This window comes from Chinchilla lanigera, unplaced genomic scaffold (assembly GCF_000276665.1).
Source record: "Chinchilla lanigera isolate Chin_1 unplaced genomic scaffold, ChiLan1.0 scaffold00185, whole genome shotgun sequence".
NCBI lineage: Eukaryota > Metazoa > Chordata > Mammalia > Rodentia > Chinchillidae > Chinchilla > Chinchilla lanigera.
In genome coordinates this window covers 681,146-703,936 of record NW_004955586.1, presented here as the reverse complement: position 1 = coordinate 703,936, position 22,791 = coordinate 681,146, and the positions used below count along the sequence as shown (strand labels likewise).

General features: G+C 38.6%; 1 protein-coding gene across 4 annotated transcripts in view; it reads left to right on the top strand.

Annotated features, from left to right (window-relative positions):
* Positions 1–22,791, top strand: part of Ppef1 (protein phosphatase, EF-hand calcium binding domain 1) — a 163,814-nt gene that overhangs the window by 57,497 nt on the left and 83,526 nt on the right. For all 4 annotated transcript variants that reach the window (XM_013509899.1, XM_005414441.1, XM_013509901.1 and 1 more), the window contains exons 4-6: positions 12,579–12,706; positions 14,259–14,319; positions 21,510–21,661. In XM_013509899.1, the coding sequence (XP_013365353.1) occupies positions 12,579–12,706; positions 14,259–14,319; positions 21,510–21,661 (341 nt within the window). The remainder of the gene's footprint in view (positions 1–12,578; positions 12,707–14,258; positions 14,320–21,509; positions 21,662–22,791) is intronic.

Genomic DNA, 22,791 nt, shown 5'->3' with positions numbered 1-22,791 from the left:
ATTTCACTAGGTATGCTCTATGGGCTAGAATGTGTTCTATTTTAGAGAAGATCCCATGTGCAGCTGAGAAAAATGTATATTCTGATGTTGTGGACTGGAACACTCTGTATACATCAACTGAGTCCATTTGTTCACAGATTTGGCTCAGATCTGTTATTTCTGTGATGATTTTTGTCCAGTTGACCTATCTCTTTATGTCCATGGGGTGCTGATGTCCTCTACTACAATAGTTTTATTCATTATTTGGCTTTTCATGTCTGTGAAGATTTGTCTTATATAGTTTGGTGCTCCAATATTTGGTTCATATGTGTTTATGATTGTTACCTCTTCCTCTTGCAGTTTTCCACTAACAAGTGTGTAGTGACCTTCGTTATCTCTTTTGATTGTTGTCAGTTTGAAGTTTACATTGTCTACAAACAGAATCGCTACTCCTGATTTTTTCTGGGTTCCTGTTGTATGGGGAATTGTTTTCCATCCTTTGACTTTCAGTCTATGGATTTCCTTTTGAGTAAAATGTGTTTCCTGTATACAGCATATTGTTCGATTTTGTTTTTTAATCCACTCTGCCAGTCTGTTTCTTTTGACTGGTGAACTGAGGCCATTGACATTAATGGTTATAGCTGATATGTATTGATTTATCATTGTCATGTTATTTACTTGCATTGGTTTCCTACTTTTTCTACCTGTTTCATTGCTTGCTCTGCTTGAGGGTTCCTTCCTATTGTTGTTCTTGAAATTGTGGTCTTTTTTTTCTCAGTCTAGAATATCTTTTACTACTCTTTGTAAGAATGGTTTGGCACTCACAAAGTTCTTCAGTTGTTCTTTGTTGTGATATATTTTATTTCTCCATTGCATTTGAAGGATAGTTTGGCAGAATTCATCAGTCTTGATTTTTAAGCTGTTCTGTCTCAGGACCTGTAATACTTCGCTCCAAGCTCTTCTCGATTGTATGGTTTGTGTTGAGAAGTCTGCCATGATTCTGATGGGCTGTCCTTTATAGGTAATCTGTTTCTTTTCTCTAGCAGCTTTTAATATTCTGTTCTTTTGCTGGAGATCTGGGATCTTGGTTATTATATGTCTGGATGTAGTTTTATTTTGGTTTTGACTAGTTGGAGTTCTGTATGCATCATTTACCTGTATATCAGATTCTGTTTCCATGCTTGGGTAATTTTCTGCTATTGTGTCTGCAAATATTCTTTTTATGTCCTTTGTGTTGCCTCCTGCTGTTTCATTGACTCTTATTAGTCTTATATTATTCCTCTTTGCTTTGTCTTGCAGATGTTGAGTTGCTATTTCCTGGTTCCTTGTTGATTTTAAGAGACCTTTTCTTTACAGTCGCTAGCTGCCATGCTCTCTTCAAAATCTGAAATTCTATCTTTGGCTTCATTCAAGCGGTTTTGGCAGCTTTCAATGGAAGCTTTGATTTCCTGGATGTCTCTTTGACTCTGTTTCGTGCGTTCTAGTTCATTCCTACATTGTTAGTTTGACGTTTCTGTCCTTTGCCTTTTAGTACTCTTTGTAAGAAGAATTCATATATTTTTTTATATATTTCTTGTTTAGATGTGCTGAGCAATTCTTTCATTATTATTGTCATTTATTTTTTTGCCTTAGAGTTTATTTCTGATCTGATCTCTTCTATGGCCTGATGGAGTTGTTTCTTACTTCCATTGCAGTCATTTCAGCAATTTCAGGTGTGTGTTTACCAAGTTCTCCTATGCTGATGTCTCCTTGACTTGTTCTGACTGGGGTGGAGTTCTGAGATTGTGTTTTCATCCTTCATCCTGTCATGTTTGATACCAGATGCAAAAAGCTCAGTTTCCCTCTTCCCTGGCAGCTCAGCAAAGGTCACTAGTGTACCTAGTTTAACTGATCATCAGGCTTGCCCCTCAGTGTCTGCTGAGATGTACTGCTTAGCCTGGAGTCGTCTGGCAGATCATGAAGTGTACTAGTTCTCCCAGGTCTCTGATACAAACTGTCAGGTTGGACTGTCTGATCCAGTGTCCCCTCGCAGCTCAGGGCATGTGTATGACCCAGAAGCAGGTTGCACTGGTGGCGCAATCATGGACCAGTGGTCCTGCATCCCCAGGCAGTTCAGGGTGCAGACAGAACCCAGACACAAATCACAGGGTCAACAGATTGTGGACCACCTGATTCCATGTCTCCAGGCAGTTCAGGGAATGCACAGGAGCCAGCCATGGATGCACTGGCAGTGATCACAGACCTCCTGTGTCTGTGACTTCCAGGAAGTCAGGGCACAAGTAAAGCCCAGACCCGAACCACAGTGCCAGCAGCTTATGGACTGCCTGCTCTAGTACCTCAGGTGGCACAGGGCATGCACAGGGAGGGCTCAAACGTGAACCCCTGTGTTAGTAGTTCATGGGCCTTTTGAGTGAGGAACTCCGGTCTGCATGGGGCACACAGAGAGTGGAAACTCAGACTCTAATGGTGGCGTGCTCATTGGTCACCTGCTCTCTGCCCCCTTGAAGTAGATGGGAAATACCTGGTTCTCTTGGCATTCTGCTGCGATCTGTGATGTGGGGTCACAGACTGCCTGATTCTGCATTTCCAGGCAGTTTGGGGTGTACTCAGGAGCCAGACGTGGGCTGCACAGACCACCTGTGTCTGTGACCTCCAGGAGGTCAGCGTGCAAGTCTAATATTCTTTTAATATGTTTGAATTAACATTTTTATATTGTTTTAAATTATTTTGGGAAAATAATTAAAATTATAAATATTATATAAATACCAATATACCACAAAATCCTGCAATATAGCAAAAACTCTGCAATATAGAATGTTTTTTTAAAAAAACCCATGATACAATGAAACTGCAATAGGCAAACTGTGATATAGTGAGGGGCAAGTGTACATGAGCATACGACCACATAGAATATCAGGTGTTTTTTTTTTTTTTTTTTTTTTTTTTTTTTTTTGGTTTTTCTCCGGTACCGGGAACTGGAATATCAGATGTTAAAGCATTTTATGGAGAGCAACAGGTCAAGTGATGAGAATAGAGAATGTAAGGGAGGGAAGTGTGCTAGAACTACTGTTCTACATACTACCTCTGTTTTTATGGCAGATTCCAAATGCCACTCTAGGTTGTATAGCACAATAGTTATGTACCCTGGCTCTGGAATTATAGAGACCTGGTTTTGCCTCTATATTCTCCCATTGATAAGCACTGCAACCCCAACCAAATTGTATCAGCTCTCAGTTCCCTTATCTGTAAAATAAGGATAATAGTTCATAGGATTGTTAGGAGGACTAAATCAAATCAAATCAAATTCAGTGATCCACATAAAGCATCAGGCATAGTTTCTAGCACAAAGCTAATGGTCTGAATTTATTATTTGTCTTATTCATTACCTCCCTATCTATATATTTAATTTCTTAAAAAGTATCATAGTGAAAAGAATCTATTTTTTATAAAACCAGCTTAGTAATAGAGGAACCACTTGGGCTGGTCACAGAAAATTGGCCAGGTAACTTATTAAACTCTTGGGACACATATGGTAATAGGTTTTTATTTTTCTAGAATGGAATTAATGTGACAGAGACAGGTCATGTTTCATGATGAAGCAGGAATACCTGAAACAGAATTAAGCTAAGCAGAGCTGGATAACACAGATATTTAACTCTCTCGGCAAGGTTGGGGGTGCTGCAACCAGTGATCCCCAGTGGGTAAGATCTAGCATATCTGGGCACTTCCCCTTGCCGCTTTGAAGGTTTCTGCTCTGAAGAGGTGTCCTCAGCTGGCTAGTGTTGCCCTTCAGTGGGTGAATGGGCTCTTAAATATCAGGCAAGGTTTTGTGTTTTATTTTGTTTTTAATTTTAAAAATGTATCACAGTAAAATACACATGGCCTTTAGTCCTCAAAATCCTCTTGCTCATTTCAAAAATTATTAGTACATATATGCAGTACATAATGATTACATTCATCCTGGGGAGTTGGTAAATGTACATAATGCATCTCTCTTTCCCTCCTTCCTTCCCTTCCCCATTCCCCCTCTTTGTTTCCCTTACCATTTCAGCATTTTCTTCTCACTTCTCACTATCTATCATCCATTTTGAGCCTTATCTGTGTTTTTGGTTTTTAACACAAGAGAAACAATATGATATTTAAACATGTCTGTCTAATTTATTTCACTTAAAAGTATGGCCTCAAGGTGCATCCATTTACCTAAAAATGTCTCAAGTTTATTCTTCTTTATGGTATAGTAGTATTCCATTATGCATAAAAACATATTTACTTTTTTTCCTTCTTTGTTGGTGTGCATCAGGGCTGTTTCCAAGATTTAGCTATTACAAATGGTGCTGTTTTAAATATGGGTGTACATTTATTGCTGTGGTATGATGCTTTTAACTCTTTCAGAAAGATATCAAGAAGGGGAATAGCTGGGTGAATTTGAACCTCTAATTTTAGTTTTTTGAGGAATCTCCATACTGATTTGAATATTGGTTACAGCAGTTTACACTCATACCAAAAGTGGAGAATGGTTCCCTTTTCTCCACAACCCTGCCAACATATGTTATTGGTTGATTTCTTGATAATAGCCATTCTTTCTGGACTGAGATAGAATCTCAGTGTTGTTTCAATTTGTATCTCTTGAATGAATGGGTGTTGGAATTTGTCACATGCTGTTTCTGTGTCTATTGAGATGATCATATGGTTTTTGTCTTTGGTTCTGTTGATATGGTGTATTACATTTATTGATTTGCATGTGTTGAACCATCCTTGCATCTCTGGCATGAATCTTACTTGGTCATGGGGTATAACCTTTATGACTTGTTTGCATTCTGGCAAACAAGGCAACTCCTATTGAGGAGTTTTGCATCTATGTTCCTTAAGGAGATTGGCCTGTAGTTCTTATTTTTTGGCTAGGCCCTTCTCTGGTTTTGGTATCATGCTAATGCTTGCTTTCAGGAATGAATTTGGGAGTAGTGTTTCCTTTTCAATTTCATTAAAGAGTTTGAGGGGTAGGGCATTAGATCTTCTCTTAATTTCTTATAGAATTCAGCAGTGAGCCCATCAGGGCCTGTGTTTTGTTGTTGTTGTTGGTAGCATTTTAATTATGCTGTCAATTTCATTAACTGATATTTGGTTATTTAGATTTTTTTTATATCTTCTTGATTCAGCTTTGAGAATTTGTGTGTATCAAGGAACCTGTCCACTTCTGTGCTTTCCTTTTTATTACAGTACATGTTCTCACAGTAGGCATTGATGATTTTCTGGATTGCTTCCAGATCCACTGGGATTTCATCATTTTTATTCCTAATTGTATGGATTTGAATCTTTTCTTTCCATTTTCGATAAGGTTGGCTAAGGCTTTGTCTATCTATTTTATTTAATCTTTCAAGGAGCCAAGTCTTCAGTTCCTTGATTCTTTGTATTATTTTCTTAGTTTCAATTGCACTAATTTCTGCTCTGATTTTGTAATATCTTCTCTCATATGTGCTATCAGTTTAACTTTCTCTTCTTTTTCTGGAAGCTTGAGGTTCAATAGTAGGTTATATATTTTAGCTTACATTGTTTTTCTGATGTGGGAATTTAGCATTGTAAATTTCCCCCATAAGACTGCTTCATTGCATCTTAGAAATTCTTCTATGTTGTACTGGCCTTATTGTTTAATTATAGAAACTGTCTAAATTCTTATTTAATTTCATCTGTGACCTATTGGTTGTTCAAGAGGCTATTATTTAATTTCCATATGTTTATGAATTTCTTGTGGTTTCTTTTGCTATTGATTTCTCATTTTGCTGCACTATGATCTGATAATTTGCATGAGATAATTTCAATTCATTTGTGTTTACTTAATTGTGTTCTATGGGTTAGTATGTGGTCTATTTTGGAAAAAAGTCTCATGTGCAGCTAAGAAGGACATGCATTCTTCTGTTATTGTAGGGTGCAACACTCTGTAGATACCTACTGTGTTAGTTACTTTTCCCATTGCTGTAACAAAATACCTGACACCCACAGTTAAGGGAGGAAAGGTTTATTTGGCCTACAGTTTGTAGAGGTTTCATCCCATAGTTGGCTGGCTCCAAGTCAGGGTGGCATGACAGAGGAGCACCACAGAGGAGAAACAGTCCATGAAAAGCAGGCAGGTGGAAGCACATTAGCCCTATTTCTGTCTTTCATACTTTATGCAGGTTGCTTGCTCTAGGGCAGATGTATTTATTATTCATCCCCTTAGTCCAAGACAGAACTATGCCAAGTTAACCAGTGGGCTGACTTAGTAATGATAAATTTTTCCTCCAGCACAACATATTCTAGATTCAGACACCTATGAAAAGCACCCCCATGACTGCATGAAGCTTTGAGGTGACATCCTTTATGCAAAAGGCATTTAGTCCCTTTAAAGTTGCCAAACTCCTAACATTTTTAGCATTACTAAAAAGTTTAAGTTGAAAGTCTTCTCTGAGTTTTAAGGCAAACTTTTAGCTATAAGTCCCTGAACAAGTGAAAAAAAAGTTAAACACTTCCAATATTCATTGGCACAAGATAGACATTTTCATTACAAAAGGTACAAATGGGGGATACATAGGAATGAAACCAAAGCAAGTCCAACATCCAACAGGGCAAACTTTAAGTCCTGTAATTCTATGTCCAGCATCTGAGGCAATCTGGGGCAAGATGTGATCTCCAAAGGGCATGGCTGGCCTGTGGTATTGTTTATGAGCCTCAGATAATCTCAGTATTGGTATATAAGGAAGAACAACTGATCATATCAGCAATATCACCTTGGCTAAAGTGGTATAGTTAATAATTAGAATAGTATCAAATACAGTCTAGAAAATGACAAACCTTGTCAACTGTTAATATGCTACCTTAAAATAAGGGTATAAGATTTATAATTATATAACAAAATCTATAACAAATCACAAAATTATATACATTACTTATCCTCTCTGTAGCATGATTTTACCCTCTGGGGAGAAAATTTAAAAGGGATAAGAGGAAAAGGTAGAGAAATAAAAGAAGAGAAAGATTAGAAGCTATGTTGAAGGACAAAGGAAGACTACCCAAGTCTTGGGGGACTGGTGAAGAAGATAGGAGAGAAAGAAAGAAGAAAAAAAAGAACTAAATAAAATAAAAAACTGAAAATGTGTTCACACTCATGAAAAAACAACAACAAACAGTCAAGAAAAAAGGAACAGAGAAAAAAAAGAAGAAGAAAAGAGACTTCTTTGTGATTTCAAGCCTGTGATCATCTTCTGGGGTCTACAGTTTTGTGGCAGTGGCCTACTCAGGGCGTATGTCTCCTTTCACTGGTAGACAAAGCTGTCAGACAGCCCAAATCAGTGCTGAACAATCCCAGCAAGCCCGCAGTAGGAATAGGGTGGGGTGCCAAATAGGGTAGGGTGCCAATTCTAGTGCTTTTGCAGAGGCAAATAACAACACTGAACATCATCCAGGATTTGGAGGCAGATTTATTTAATGTCACCAGGCACTGATCTCAAGAAAAAAATGTCAGGCCCCGAAGGCTCAGGGAGGGAGGTTTTAATGGGGTTGCTGCAAAGGGAAAATACAGAAGCAGAATGGCTTTTCAACTGGAGATTGGTTCGTACAATGTGCACCATAGTGACCAACCATCTATCATAGTGACCAACCATTTCTGGGAAACAGAAGTAACAGGAACTGTAATAGGAACTGAAATAAACTGGAGGTAACCTGGGCAACTAACAAAAACTGAAGTATACTAGCTGCGGGGGCGGGGGAGCATTTTCTGTTATACCTTCTGCTTCACAGAAGTTCAGGCTGAGCCTGGCCCCTGGTCATCAGGTAGGGGCCTGACTTGTTTAGCTACAACAGTCTAAGTGTCTCTTGCCAGCCTGATTCTCATTCCCTGACCCTGACTGTCTCCTGTGCTTGTGCCTCACCTAGTTTATGGGAACCCTGAGAGGGAACCTCTGAGTCCTGGGTTTACTTGACCTCTCCAGGTGATGCTTGGATTGGGGTCACTCACCAGCTGTTACAGTTCACAGCATCCACTGCTGTGTTCCACTGGTGTGTTTCTCTGTGGAGGCCTCTGGGGTCCCCCGCCTTCAGTGTGTCTGGATATTTGAGCCTCCTCTCTCTTGCTGTGATCCAGGAGTCAGGGAGAAAGTGCAACCTGCCACCTCCTTTCTGTGTGTTGAGGTCTGTCTCTTCACTTTCCCTGTGGGCTCCATTTCTCCCTTCAGGTCCTTCCTGGGTCCTGGGGATCCACCTCCTTCCTTCTTTTCTTCCCCAAATTGTTATATTCTAGTGTCTGGATTCTGAGTCTCAGAGAGGCTGACTCACTGCTTCTTACCCCTCTGCCATGTTTGGCCAAGGTTTTAGAGGGAACTGTATGCCCAAGGGACAACAATGGGATACAACTCAAAGCCCACTTTCTCAACTACTGCACAAGGACTCAAAATTCCAGGGTGGGAGCACGAGTTTTAGCACTCAGGAAGTAGGGAGCTTGAGGTCTAAATAGGGCCTATTTTCCCTACCTTATTGAAAGCAGCTCATCAGGCTGGGTCTAGTCAGGAGGCCCAAACTACAGAGATTTGAACAGAGAGAATGTGATTGAATGTAAATAATTGTCCAGTTGGTAATCAGGTGTTCCTATGTAGCTAACAGAGAGAACTCTGAAACATATAGAGGTAGCAGCTACCCAAAAGTGACCACCCCTGGGTAACTTTTTCTTTGTGTGAATAAAGGGAAAAGATGAGAATGATTCCACTTTAGAAATGTGGACTACAGTTAATAATACTGTATTGTTTACTTGAAATTAGCAAAGAGAGTGTATCTTAAGAGTCCTTAAACACATACATACATGCACAGTGTTCACTAGGTAGTGATAGATATGTTCATTTAACTGTGATGATCATTTTACAATGTAGACATTTATCAAAGTGATATAGGAGAAATGTAACTCCCAACCTGCTAGAAGTCAGATGTATCAAGTTTGTGTCCACTGAAACTGAAGAATGAATTCCAAGGAACAATGGAGGTTAAGAATAGGAAAGGTTTATTGAGAGATAGCTCCTGAGAGACAGGACGGATCCTGAGTGGATTGCCACCAAGGCCCTTCATCAGGGGTAATTTATACAGTAAAGTCATGATGTAGGTACAGCGTGGGTCCAAGTGCCATCAACTTACAGGGTTATAAGTACAGCCGTTTAGCTAATGTTGATCCATTAGGGAAACGAGTCATGTAACGAGGGCACACGGAAAGAGAAAAGGCATTTGTGGGAAGGGCTGGGTCCAGATGCTCTTGTCACTCATCTGGACAGCTGATGCCTATCTGGATTTCCTGGACCAGGTGGTGGTAAATACAGAATAATTTCAAGTAACTGTTTATCCCTTAGGGAGGCATGTAGGCCTGGCCACTGCATCTCTATCTTGTGGCCTGCCTTTCTTCAACTGCGCCTCCAGCCACAATTCTTTACTTTTTATTTATTTAGTTTTTTTTGTCTTTTTGAGACAGGGTTTCGCTATGCGCTTCAGACTGGCCTTGAGCTCACTTTGTAGCCCAGGCTGGTCTCAAACTCGCAACGATCCTCTTGCCTCAGCCTCCCAAGTGCTGGGATTACAGGCCTCCAGACACAATTCTGATGTCTTTATTTTTTACTGACTTCCTTGAGAGCCCAGTCCCTCTCTGAGTGTATATTAGTTTCTATCTAACTTAGCTGCCTCAAATAAAAGTGTCATACTGTATACGTTGAGTATATTCAATTTTTGCTAATTATATCTAAATAAACCTGTGGGAGCAATCTCTCCCCTCAGAAGAAAGAACCTTGGAGGAACGCCCCGCAAAGCAACCTCAGCCCTTTGATGAGTACTGCCAGATGGTGACTTAGGGCCTGTCACAGGGCTGGGTTGTTTTTAATTTTTAATTTTTTATATTTTGGTTTTGTTCCGGTACCAGGAATCAAACTCATGACCTTGCGCTTGCCAGACAGGCACTGTGCCGCTGAGCTAAATCCCCAGCCCCCACAGGGCTGGTTTTGCAAGTGCTGGGTAAACTACAAACTGGATTCAACTGTTGCTGCAGTGGATGAAGACTGGTAGGTTACCCTCCTGGGAATATGAAGCAGGAAGAAAGATGGAGGGTGGCCCTTATCCCTCCTCTGGTCTCACAGTCTTCCTGTCCTGCTTTATTGACAAGGTCTTAGCAATGAGCAGCTGGCAAAACTGAATTGGGTCTGCAGAGTCTGACCTCAGTACTGCTGAGTTGGCTGGAGAAGGGTGGGATTGGAGTTGACACAGGGCAGCTGGATAAGTGGCATTTGTGCTCAGATACAGGAGTGTGGGCAAAGACAGACGTGACTGATTCCCAAGATGTGGGTTAGCTTCCTGACTTTAGTGTAGACCTGAGTGTATTTTAAGTAAGTGACTTGGGCCAATTTACTTGCTGCTCTGAACTCCCAGTTTCCTCCTGTGTAGTATAATGTGGAGCTGACAATACTTGTGGACACTCAATGTCTTGCAGTAGATCCTTAACACATGGTAGCTATTTGATAATTAGAAATAATAAACAGCTATTTATTACTGAGGTTGTTAAAACTAAACAGAAGAGACGTCGGTCATCATTTTTGCCACTACATTATTGTGCAGATGAAGAAACTCAGACTCAGAAAAAGCCAATAGCTCTTGAGAGTTGAAAATCTTGGTCTCTGGAGTCAATCAGATCTGAGTTCCAATCTTTGCAGTCCATTTCCACTTGCTGGCTAAATGAGCCTAAGTCAGTTCCTCAGCCTCTCTGTTTCACAGTGTTGTGAGGACTGCCGGAACTCACAGAGTGCCTGGCTGTCAGTAAGTTCTCAGTGCATCTCACAGGAATGGCATCATTGTGCTTGGAAAATAGAAGGATCCCTGGGGGGAGAGGATTGGTTCATATGACAGTACTGTCCCATGGAACAGGCAGTTCAGCTGAGCCTGGGTTCTCCATAATGCTGTCTAGAGAACACTCGAAACTTTGGCCATGGTATTACCACTTATTTGCTTTGTAATATTGAACAAATTGCTCTGTAAAGATCATGATACTTGACCTGAAGTCTATTTTCCCCAAATTTTCTGGAAGCTGAACAATGAAACAAGAGTCTTTGGAACCCATCATTCTAGAGTGACTGGGTCCTGGCAGATATGTGGTGTACCACACAGTATCGAAACAAAGGATGCTGTTATTGGAGGCAGGACCTCTGATTTCAGAATATTCTTGTTATAGTCAGCACGTAATTCTTATGTACTAACTGGGAAAAATGACAGTGTGAATAAAAGGAGCCAGCTGTTGTTGATTTTTCTTCACTCTAAAACTCGAGGAGGCATAAGAGACTATATTTTAAACCTCATTATCTCTCACCTGATCTTTCTTTAATACTGTAAAACTACAGGATGATTCAAAGGCTAGTCAGCTCCACACAAGAGATGGTGTGCCTGAATAGTCCACAAACAAAATAATACTTTGAGCTGCTGTTTGTTTAGTATATGCTTCACAGCAAGCATTAGGCTTAGCTCTTCGCCTGTGGTGTCTCATTTTGTCTTTAAGTAACTCTGTGAGGGAGTAAGGCATGTTATTTATCTGGCTTTTGCTTACTGGCTCTCAGGTACAGAAAGTAGAGTGAATCAAATTTCTCAATTCACTGTATGTTGCCATTATTGGTCTGTTCAAGTCCCTTTCCTTATACTGATTATATTGTTTATTCCCTTTTGTCCATTTACCATGTTCATTTTCCTCCCTTATAAATAACCAATCTACTGCATGTAGTATCTTTCTTTTCTTTATATTTTTTGAAATGCATATTGTGATTTTGTCTATATATATTTTAATTGATATAAAATGGTATTATGTTATATTTCTTTCTGTGTCTGACTTTTAATAACTTTTTTAGTGGAAGTGCTGTTTTTAAAACCTACACATGTTACTATGGGTTTATTTAGTATTGCTTCAATTGTGGCATGATGTCCATGGTGCACACCCATCACAGATACACCTTCCATTTCCTAGGGACGGACAGCCAGGCTGTAGTGGTATGAGACTCCCTACTGCCACAGAGAAGCATTTGCATCTCCATTATGTTTCTTTTTTAAAAATCGTTTTATTTAAGGGTGCAGGTAATTGAACTCAGGGCTTTGTACATGCTAGATAAGCACTCTGCCACTGGGCTATATCCCCAGCCCTTCATATGTCTCCCTTTTAGATATTGCTTTGAAGAATACACTATAGTGAAGCAGTGCCAGAGGTGGGTGCTGTTATTATCCTCATTTTACAGATGAGGAATCCGAAGTGCTGAGAGTTTTAAGAACCTCCAAAAGTCACACAGACAGTAATTAGCAGATAAGCACTCTTATTTTGAACTTTCTCAAATTTAGGTACTCTTATTCTGAAATTTCTACCCTTAATGGCTATGTCACCATTATTCTCTCAGTGTTTGCGACTTGAGGACATTTTCATAAAAAAACATAAAGGCAATCTCGTTGCAGTTTTTACATTTGCAGGACCTAGGAATCCAAGTGGACTGATTGTTTTTTGTTAAAGCACCTATTTTCCCCCAAGAGCTGCATAGTAACTGCTTTTTCTCTGACTATCACATCCTGTGTGTCCGCAGCGCTGAAAGCCGCATTAGTCATCCAGAACTGGTACCGAGGTTACAGAGCTCGGCTGAGGGCCAGACTGCAATATGCCCTTGCCATCTTTGAGTCCGTTGAATATGCTGATGAACAAAGCCAAATGCAGGTCTGTTTTGCAAAAGTGTCTCTTTTTGGTAAAATGCTTCCTTTTACTTCTTGTTATTGAAAGAATGAAAATTTGCGTCAAACCTTGGTGAAAGGTTTTTCTGTTTTTCCTTTTGGTAGTTACTTGGGATTGAACCCAGGGCCTTTGTACTGAACTGCATCCCTAGTCCTTTTCATTTTTTATTTTGAAACAGGGTCTCGTGCAGGCTGGGCTCCAACTTGCCATCCTCCTGCCTCAGTGTCCCAGAGTACTGGGATCACAGACATGTGCCACCATGCCCCGCATGAAAGACTTTAATAGAAGATGTGACATTGCCTTGGAGCAAGCTGTTGAGAGAGTGTAATTTGGGAAGAGGATGGTGTTTCTCACTTTTGAAGTTTACATTTTTCACAGGGCTACCAGATGTCTAGTTAACTAATAAAAATAGTCTTATTCTATTTTTGTGTATCTGCCCTAGTGGAAAGTAGTTCCTTTATAAAGGGAAAAAATACTTTAGGGAGTTAAACAAGTGGAAGAATTTCCTCAGAACAAACTTACGAAAATTCTGGAAGAAAATCTACATGAATAAGAAAGGCCTTTTAAAATCTTGCCACAAAGATTCATAAACCCAACTTTAATACTTATTAATAAAATGGGCATTTTTAACAATAAAAATGATGTTGGAAATATCTCTAAAATAGTTGTTGATGAAAAATCACCTTGTAGGATAATACAGAGAGTTTATCCCACATAGGTGAAAGAAAATTAAACATGCAACAAAATTCTGGAAAAAGGTACACAGCAAATTGTTTACAGTGGCTAGCTCTGGGTACAGAGTAGTGCTGATGGGGAGGAGGGGATGTTAAGAGGGATTTCTCATTTTCATTCGGTATTGTTTGTAGTTTTTAACAATCATGTTTTGTAACACATTGTGACCTTTAAAAATAATTAAGAAAATTTCAAAAAGTTAAATTTCTGGATTTCTTCTTGGCAGCTACTAAAATGGTACACTGGGATTCAATCAAATGTTCCCTTTTCCCTAATTAAGAGCTCCAGCGTTGCCTGTCTTTTAAGCACTGCCTGATCTTACCACCAAAGTGAAAAGAAACAATCATAATGAAGAAAATTTTGTAGCTGTCTTAGACAGAACTGCAGAGTCTGAGACAAGGATTCTGATGCAACTGACTTGTGGAGGGAGTGTTCTCAGGAAAAATCTGTAACCCAGTGAGGAAAGCATGATAAGAGGGAGAAGTCAGGCAAAAATGTGCTTCTGGAGAGCTCTAACTTTAGACTGATCCCATCGGGAGCTCTCAAGTGTGAGATGCATGCGTTTGTCCCACGTAGGGACAGGGAGGTGGGGGGACTGGGTGCTTCATTCAGTTGTCTGAGAGCAGCCTCCGGGGAGGGGCGAGGCAGTGCTACCCAACCGCAAGGGCAGGGACCTGTGGGACCCTTCGCACCAGCAGCAGCTGGGAGGTGAATGCCCGAGGAGAGTAAGGGACTTGCACATGGCACTTGCTGCAGTAACTGTTTCGGGTTCATTAATTGATTAATGTATTTTTATTTTGTCCAGCTATCTGACTTCTTCTCCTTCATGTTGGAAAACTACACACAAATACGTAAGGACGATCCAGGTAAGCAAATAGTTTAGTCTTTCGCAAAGCAATCATTACATACTGAATGCCCTCCTCAAGAAGTGTAAATCCTGAAGATGGGCAAACACCAAGAAATTAAAAAGATACCCATCTTTTCTTGTCTGTGTGGCACCCAGCAACTGGTGAAATCAGTTCAGCTGGCTTTTCCCTGCCTGCATGGTGCCTGCTAAATTGACATAATGTTTTCACTTTTTAAACAACTGAATTAGACTTCACTCAGCATTCATTTGTTGAATTCCTCTCTTGAACCAGTGTGTGGATGCACAGCAGTAGCCCAGTAAAGATCTTATTTTTCAGTCACAAACTGTCAGTGCTGAGAAATTAAAATATCATGAATATATACATCACCCAGTAAATCTGGGTGAACGTAGCAGGTTAAATACAGTTGACCTCAACTTGTTTCTATGTTCTTCTCTCCCCATCCCCTTCGCTCTCTCTCCCGTCTATGTGTTTATCAGCTGCAGTTTGAATATGCCCCCCCAAGTTCATGTGTTAGAAACTTAATCCCCCGTGCAGCAGTGTTAAGAGGTGGGACTTTTGGGAGGTAATTAGTCATAAGGGGCCTTGCCCTCTTGTATGGGTTAGGGCCATTACCAGGAGAATGGGTTCATTATCATGAGAGTGGTGTCCCTATAAACTATAAATTCACTCTCTGCCCTCTTTCTTGCACATATGTACTCATCATATGATGTCTTCAGCCACGCTGTATTTTTAGCATAGGAAGAAGGCCCTCACCAGACACAGCCCCTTCATGTTGAACTTTCCAGCCTCCAGAACCCTTGGTCAAATAAATTTGTGTTCATTCTAAATTATCCAGTCTGTGATATTCTGTCACAGCAGCATAAGAGGGCTACCTGTCTGTCTGTTTCTATCCTCTATCCTCTACTGAGTCGTTCTGAATCAGAGACAGGCAATATAGGTGTGGTTCAAAAATTATTTTAAATCTGTAATTATTCACAAGGTATGTAGTTCTCCTGAAAATTAAGATCTGGCTGATAGCTCCAAGGTCAGTACAAGACTTAAAAACTCATTTTTTCCTTTACTTTGAGCTATTTTTTGTTCTACTTAAAATGTGTATGATATCTAGGAGCATGTTTTAAGTAATGTGGAAAAAACCACTTCGAAGTGGTGAAAGCATAGTGTTTTAATTTCATGATTTGAGATAAGAACACGGGTATGACACTAATTAAGGCATTTAATGATCTGCACAAACTTTCTGCATGGTGGAAACCTGAGGAGCGGGGAGTGGGTGAAAGAGGATACTTTGCCATTTTCTTCCTTTTTGATAATTGCAGTCCGAAGACAGTTGCTTGTGCTTTGTGCTTTTGGCAAAAATGTTTTTGAGAGGAAACATAGTGATGAAATAGGACTCTTTCTGCTGTTCTAATATAATTCCACCTAGCCTCATCTCATCAGTCACTTACAGAGTTTCAGAACCACGGGTGGTCGGATTCCAGCCCACAGATATTTACTCAGACTCTGTATTTTTAAAAATCTGCACTAAAATTATTTTGCAAGTGATTTTTAAAATATAACAAAATATTTTTTATCAGAGAAGATAATAGTGATTTTTTGAAAGTATAACATACTTTGCAGGGAGGGACACAATACATTTTCTCAAAGAAAACACCCATAAACTAGGCACCCAGAACAAGAAAAGAAACACGATCAAAGTCATAGAGAATCCTTCCCGCCCTCTTCCAGTTACTACCCAGCCTCTACTCTACTCTGTAACTATTTTCTGAACTTCCACACCCTAGATTAGTGTTGCCTCTTTTGAGGTTTTTTTTAATATAAAAGAAAACATACAATATATATTCTTTTTTTGTTCTTTCTTTGAGGTAGAATCTCCCTGTGTAGTTCAGGCTGCCTTGGCGCTCAGGCTGGCCTCAAAGTTAAGGCAATCTTGCTGCCTCGGCCTGCAGAGTGCTGGGATGACAGGCATGCGCCACCATGCGTAGCTAGATATATGCTGTTGAGCCCGGCTTCTTTGACTTCTTATTGCCATTGGTTGATTTCTAATGCCCTCTTTGATGGGAGGGTTCCAGATAACCCTTACTAGATCTGCTTAACTGAAATTCTGAGATCCCTAAACAGGGTATTCTTAGGTACCAGAAGGTTATTTAAAGTTCCCAGATATTGAGAACAGGTGGATGGATTGAATTTTGAGGCACAGAGTATCTTGAGACATTTTGGGTATTCCAGAAGTGAAAGGTAACCTGAAAGCAGTACTTGTCTTTGCAATCTCATCACCTCTTTTGTGAAATCAATTATGTCACTGTAAAACGAATTTAAAAAGTGTGATGGAGAGTAGTGATTTCCCATAAACTTTCTTAGTCTACTTTTTACATTAGGCTCTTCCCAGGCAGGAAGCCCCAACTGCCGTATCTAGCAGTAAGTTGAAGAGAGACGTATGGTGGGAGAGGGATGGGGCATGTACAAGTGTTGTTTTCACTTTTCTTTGTTTCCCATCAGCCAAAATATCCTATAGGATATATATATATATATATATATATACACATGCCATCATTTATGAATTTTTATCTTTGACAGTGCTGGGGTATTTTTATGTTTTACTACCATGGTGGTAGGTTAGTTTTCTTGTGATATCTTCCTATTGACTATTGGTAGTATTTTGGAAAACTTTTCACTTATGTCTATTTATCTTATTTAGTACTTCTATTGACTAGAATATTAATGAAAATTATTGCTGATTTTTATTAAATTGCATATTTTTATTAAATGTTTACCATGTTCCATGTATTTAAGTGCTTTAAATGCATCATTTCATTTAGTTTTCATGACAAATCCATGAAGTTATTATTATTTTTCTCCTTTCATAAATACAGAGTCTGAGGCTTAGAGGGTAATCCCCCAAGGTTATTCACCTCCGCATCGGTAAAGCTGTGATTGGAACCAGTGTGATTCACTCTGCATTTTGTATAATTCTTCTGTTGGTTCTTGGAGATTTTCAGTTCATTTTCTTGAGTATAGTAATAATATTGGCAACAAATACCTTTATTTTTATATCTAATTGTTACCACTTTTATTTCAGCTTCATGTCTTATTGTCTTGGTTGGAGATAGCAGAACAATATTAAAATGAAATAGTGAAATGGGCATTCTTGTTTTGTTGATGATTTAATGGAAAAAAATTACTGTTTATTTAAATTTTAAAAATTATACTAAGGAAATATCCTCCCATTCCTAGTTATTTGAGTTTTAAAGAATCAGTAATAAGTATGAATTTTATGAACTGTTATTTTGTCACATTGAATTTATTATCTAGACACCAAGGTTTTAATCCATATTCCTAATTGGGAAGTGAAATAGCTCTAAATGTGGTTCATTTGGTGCTTTTCTTTCTCCAGCAATACCTAGAGCTAGTTTTCAAAGTGATATGTAGGTAGTGGAGGCATCAATTGTTTTTTTCATTATGTGCTTTAAATTTTTCCCTGTCTAGAGTTTGAGTATGTACTGGGCCAAAGAAAAGATTGTGTGTGGGTGGTATTTTTGAGGTATTTTCTTTAGAACAACTTGTAAAGGTATTATTTGGTTGTAATTCAAGATTTTATTAGTTAGATTCATGTTGATAAAACTCTAAATCAAACAGCTAAGGATTAATTCTAATTGCACAGTGCACAAATCTTCATATATTGTTGACATGCATTGACATATTGTTGTTAGTTAAAATATCTGTAGCCCACAAGGACAGTATGTGCATAGAAATGTTAAAGCTTTTTCATTGTTTTCATATGTGACAAACAGTAGCTACTGGAAGAGAATCTACATTATTCTTTGTTATGTTGCTAAAAACCAGCAAAAGAATAATGATTTGATATTGATTGATATTCATATTGAGTAGTTTTAATTAAGAGTTAGCTTAGGGAAATGGTGCTTTGGCATATATCAATCACTGAACTTTATAAAGAAGGGGGTCATCAAGTGTAAGGAAGGAAAGACCAAACTGAGCTTATTTTTAAAAAAGAAGAATAATAAATTTTTATTTAGTTCTTAAACAACAATACTGAGTTGTAATCACTAGAAATGATGGAATTAGCTTGTATCAGTTAGCCAATAGGAAAAGGGGAGAAGACTAATTTTATTTTTTTTTATTTTTTTATTTTTTGGTACTGGAAATCAAACTCAGGACTTTGTGCTTGCCAGGCAGGCATTTACGCCACTGAGCTATATCCCCAGCCCAGAGATGAGCTGACAGACCATGGGTGAAAGCAATGATTGGGAAAATGAAGTCATTTCTTATTTATACCTCACAAATTGGAATTCCTCAATAAATCAGTTATAAGCGTGTAAATTGTATTACATATAGTATAAGATAAATATATTTTAAAATATGTAGTAAAAGTATAATGGTGAAGACTTTGAGCTCAAGGCCATCTTGTTTGGGATTTGGTTCCATCTTTCTACTGTGCTCTACTTCCCTCATGTAAAAAATGAGGAAATAACGATATTTATCTCATAGAGTAGTTGTGATCGTTACACGAATATATGCATGCAGAGTTTAGAGCAGTGCCTTGCACAGAGTAAGCAGTCAGTAAGTGGGAGCTCTTGTTGTCATCATCATCATCATCATTACCAATGTGGTGCCATGGACAATGTGGGGTTTGAGGCTCAACCTGGATGAGTTGCTGAATTTGAAGGCTAAGTAAAAATTATCTAAAGAATAGAAAGACAGAAGAGAGGAAGCCTAAGGAGAGGAAACAGTAAGAACAATAAATAAATGCCAAACCGTAGAGTGCTAGGAGTGGAACAGGAAATCTTCTCCCTTAGTGTGAGCAGATATGCGGTCCAAGGGTGGCAGTTTAGATTGGTGGAACCTTCAACTATATTTAGTAGCGTTACCATATCTGAGGAGGATCATGCTCAAAGTATAGCAACAGAGAAAGCGACTAATGAGGTTGCCAGGCCTTTGAGAATTTGGTAGAGGAATACGGTGGGACAGCCCCATATGCAGATGTACATCTTCAACATCTTTTCTTCCTTCTCTCCCCATCTGGGTTTCTAAGTCAGGCCTGCTTCAAAGCTACACTACTTTTCTCATGAATACTACAAGCATGTCCTAAAATTCCTCCCCATCTAAAAAACAAAATCCCCTAGTTTTACATGAATTCTATATTCACTTTATTTCTTAGATTCTGTAACAGAAAATAATTTTTACAAATCTGTTACAAAATGCAGTGAAACTGCTGGGTGGGGTGTAGAGCATTGTTGGAAGGAGTGTGTTGGTTTTCTCTAAGAATTGCTTCATAGTTCAATATATAGAGTCAAAAAAAAATATATCTTTGAAGCAAAATTCATCTCAAAGAATGACTACCAAATTGAAATGAGTGGTATGATCACTGAGAAGGCTAAGTAGACTATTTAGCCTCAGGTTCACATAACGAACCTGAGATAAAGTTTACTGAGATGCTTTGCACTTTTAATTTCTAACATAAATAAAAATGACTTGTTATTCTTAAATCTCAAACAAAATCTAGGTGAGAAAAACAACTCTCCTGGACCATATTAAAAACAGATATTATTACTCCTAAATTCCACTTCTTATAGAACATTATCAAACATTACCAAAAAATACTGGGTTACACAACAGTTCAGAAAATATTTTTAAAGTAACCAAATATTATGACTTTAGAAAATTTTTTTTACCAAATATTATGACTTTAGACAAGTTTAGTTCTCAACTGTAATCTCTCAGCATAACTGGGTCATGAAAATAATGTATTCTGTCTACATCTGTGGACATACCTTCCGAACCTGACCACTCTAAATTATTAAAAACGATAGAAGCTATTTGCAGAGAACTTCAGATGAATGACCTTACTTAGTGTTAATGAGTTGAACAGTTTGTCATTATCCTCTGGTATATCTCTCACTGAAATAGTGCTGTGTATTAACCACAATAACTTAGTGACATATAATAAGCATTTCTTTTTTCTAGGAAGTGTACAGATTAGCTAAGCACCTCTTGTAATGTTAGCAAACAGCTTTAAGGGTTTTGGCTGGAGTTTACTCACGTATGTGGAGGTTTGCTGGCTGTTGGCTGATCTAGAATAGCCCTGGCCAGGATGATTCACTTCTGCCCCACATGATCTCGAACCTTTCACTTGGCTAGCCTAAGTTCAGGGTTCCAAAAGAGCGCATGGATGCATACGAGGCTTTCAGAGACCTGGACTTGGAGCTGGTGGGTATCATTTCTACCATGTTCTTCAAGCCAGTATAAATAATGAGCCCAGCCCTGCTTTAAGGGACAGAAAAATACGCTTGATAAGAACAGTTATGAGGCCACATATTAAAAATTATGGGTAGATGTTGGGATAGAGAATTGAAGCCACTTTTGCAATCAGTCTGCCCTATCCCTTTTCATCTTTCTCTGTCTGAATTGTCTGGATTTCTGGTTTTGGGCTATTTCGTGGTCAATCTAGCAAGAAATGACGGTGGCTCTCAGAACCTATTAAAATGGACACGGCAAACAGTCTGTTACTATACAGTAATGTCTGTCAGAGAGAGACAGACAGACAGACACAGAGATAGAGACAGAGACAGAGAAAGGAGAGGGAGACCTTTTGGTTTTTCTGCCTATGGTTTGCCACTTTATCAGCTTCATTACCAATAAAGAATGAAAATCATGTCAGAAAATTAATTTTTATTTGAAGAGAGAAACAAATCAATTATGACTAAGTAAAATCCTCTGAAGTGTTTAACATGGGAAAATTAAATGTTACAGTTTAATTTTTCTGTAGATCTTGAATAGCAGCAGATGTCTGAACCAAATACAGTGCATTATTATGTTTTTATCCCTATTCATAATGACCTAAGATAAAAGAGTAGGCAAAAATTTAGAGCTAGAAATTCAGAGTATTAAAATGCTTTGATTAATCAGTTTTTACTGTGTTTTTCCTTCTCTCCACTGATTATGGACTCACTACTTTGACAAAACTTATCCAAGGAAGGAATGATGTGGGTACAAGTGAATGTACCTTCTGGTCTCAGAATCAGTCACTCCTCATTGTTATATGTGGATTATCTCGGTATTCATAACATTTAGCGCAGTGCCTTACATGGGTTAGGTATTCAGAGATCTTCATTAAATTTAAGTATTAGAGTGTTGATTCCTATTCCTCATCACACCTTCTGTTTTTCCTTTTCCAGATTTATCAAATCAACTTCTCGAAAACACCAAGGATAGACAGGAGTATATAGGATTGATAGAGGTCCCAGATTCCTACGATGGTCCACGACTGCAATTTCCCCTCAGTTTTACTGATATCGTTTTACTTGTTGAGGCCTTCAAGAATCAAAAGGCAAGTGGAAGTAGAAGTTGCCCTCATTCTTGTACATAACGGGTGCTCGGTGGAGGTTTATTGAGTGGACAAATGAATGCATGAGTGAATGAAAAGAGCACAGCAGAAATGTATTTCCTTGGGAAAATGTTTCATGTTATGTGAACGTTACCATTCGCTTTGTAAAAACCTATTAAATAGGAAGTCTTTTCAGGTGCCCAGCAATCTATGCTTAACAATATTTCCTTTTTTTTCCTGAGATAAGATTCATATACCCAAAACTTCGCCATTTTAAAGTATACTGCTTGGTGATGTTTGGTATACCCACAAGATTGTACAATCCCCACCAATATCTAATTACAGAACATTTTCATCATTCCCAAAAGAAAAGCTGCACTCACTTGGCATTCCCTCCTCTCCTATACTAGGCAACCACTATTCTACTTTCTGTTGGTGTGGATTTGCCTATTTTATGTATTTCACATAAATGAAGTTATATAGTATGTGGCCTTTTGAGTTTAGCTTCTTACACTTTAGTTTTTTGGGGTTCATCCATGTCACAATATGAATCATTATTTCTTTTTGGTTCTTTTTATTTTATTGGTACATCTTAGATATATATAATGATAACATTCATCATAGGGAGTTTGTACCTGTATGCGGTATATCTTGTTTCTTCTTCCCCTCCCCTCCCTATTGCCCCTCTTACAAAAGCTTTGTTTCCATTTTTCCTTCTATTTTTTCCTTCTCCCTTCTTTCCTTGCCACCACCCTGTGTTCCACTTCTTATTTGAACATTTTCTTCCCATTTCCCAATATCTACCATACATTTTAGTCTTTATTTACATTTTCGGTTTCTCAGAGCATAGAAACCATATGCTATTTACACATGTGTGTCCAATTTGTTTCACTTAAGCATATGGCCTCAAACTGCATCCATTTAGCTAGAAATGTCTCAATCTTATCCTTCTTTATGGCAGAGTAGTACTCCATTATATTAAAAACACGCATCTTCTTTACCCATTTATTGGTTGATTTGCATCTGGGCTGTTTTCAAGATTTAACTATTGCAAACTGTGCCACTATAAAGACGGGTATGCATATATCGTTGTGGTGTGATGCTTTTAATTCTTTCAGGAAAATACCAAGAAG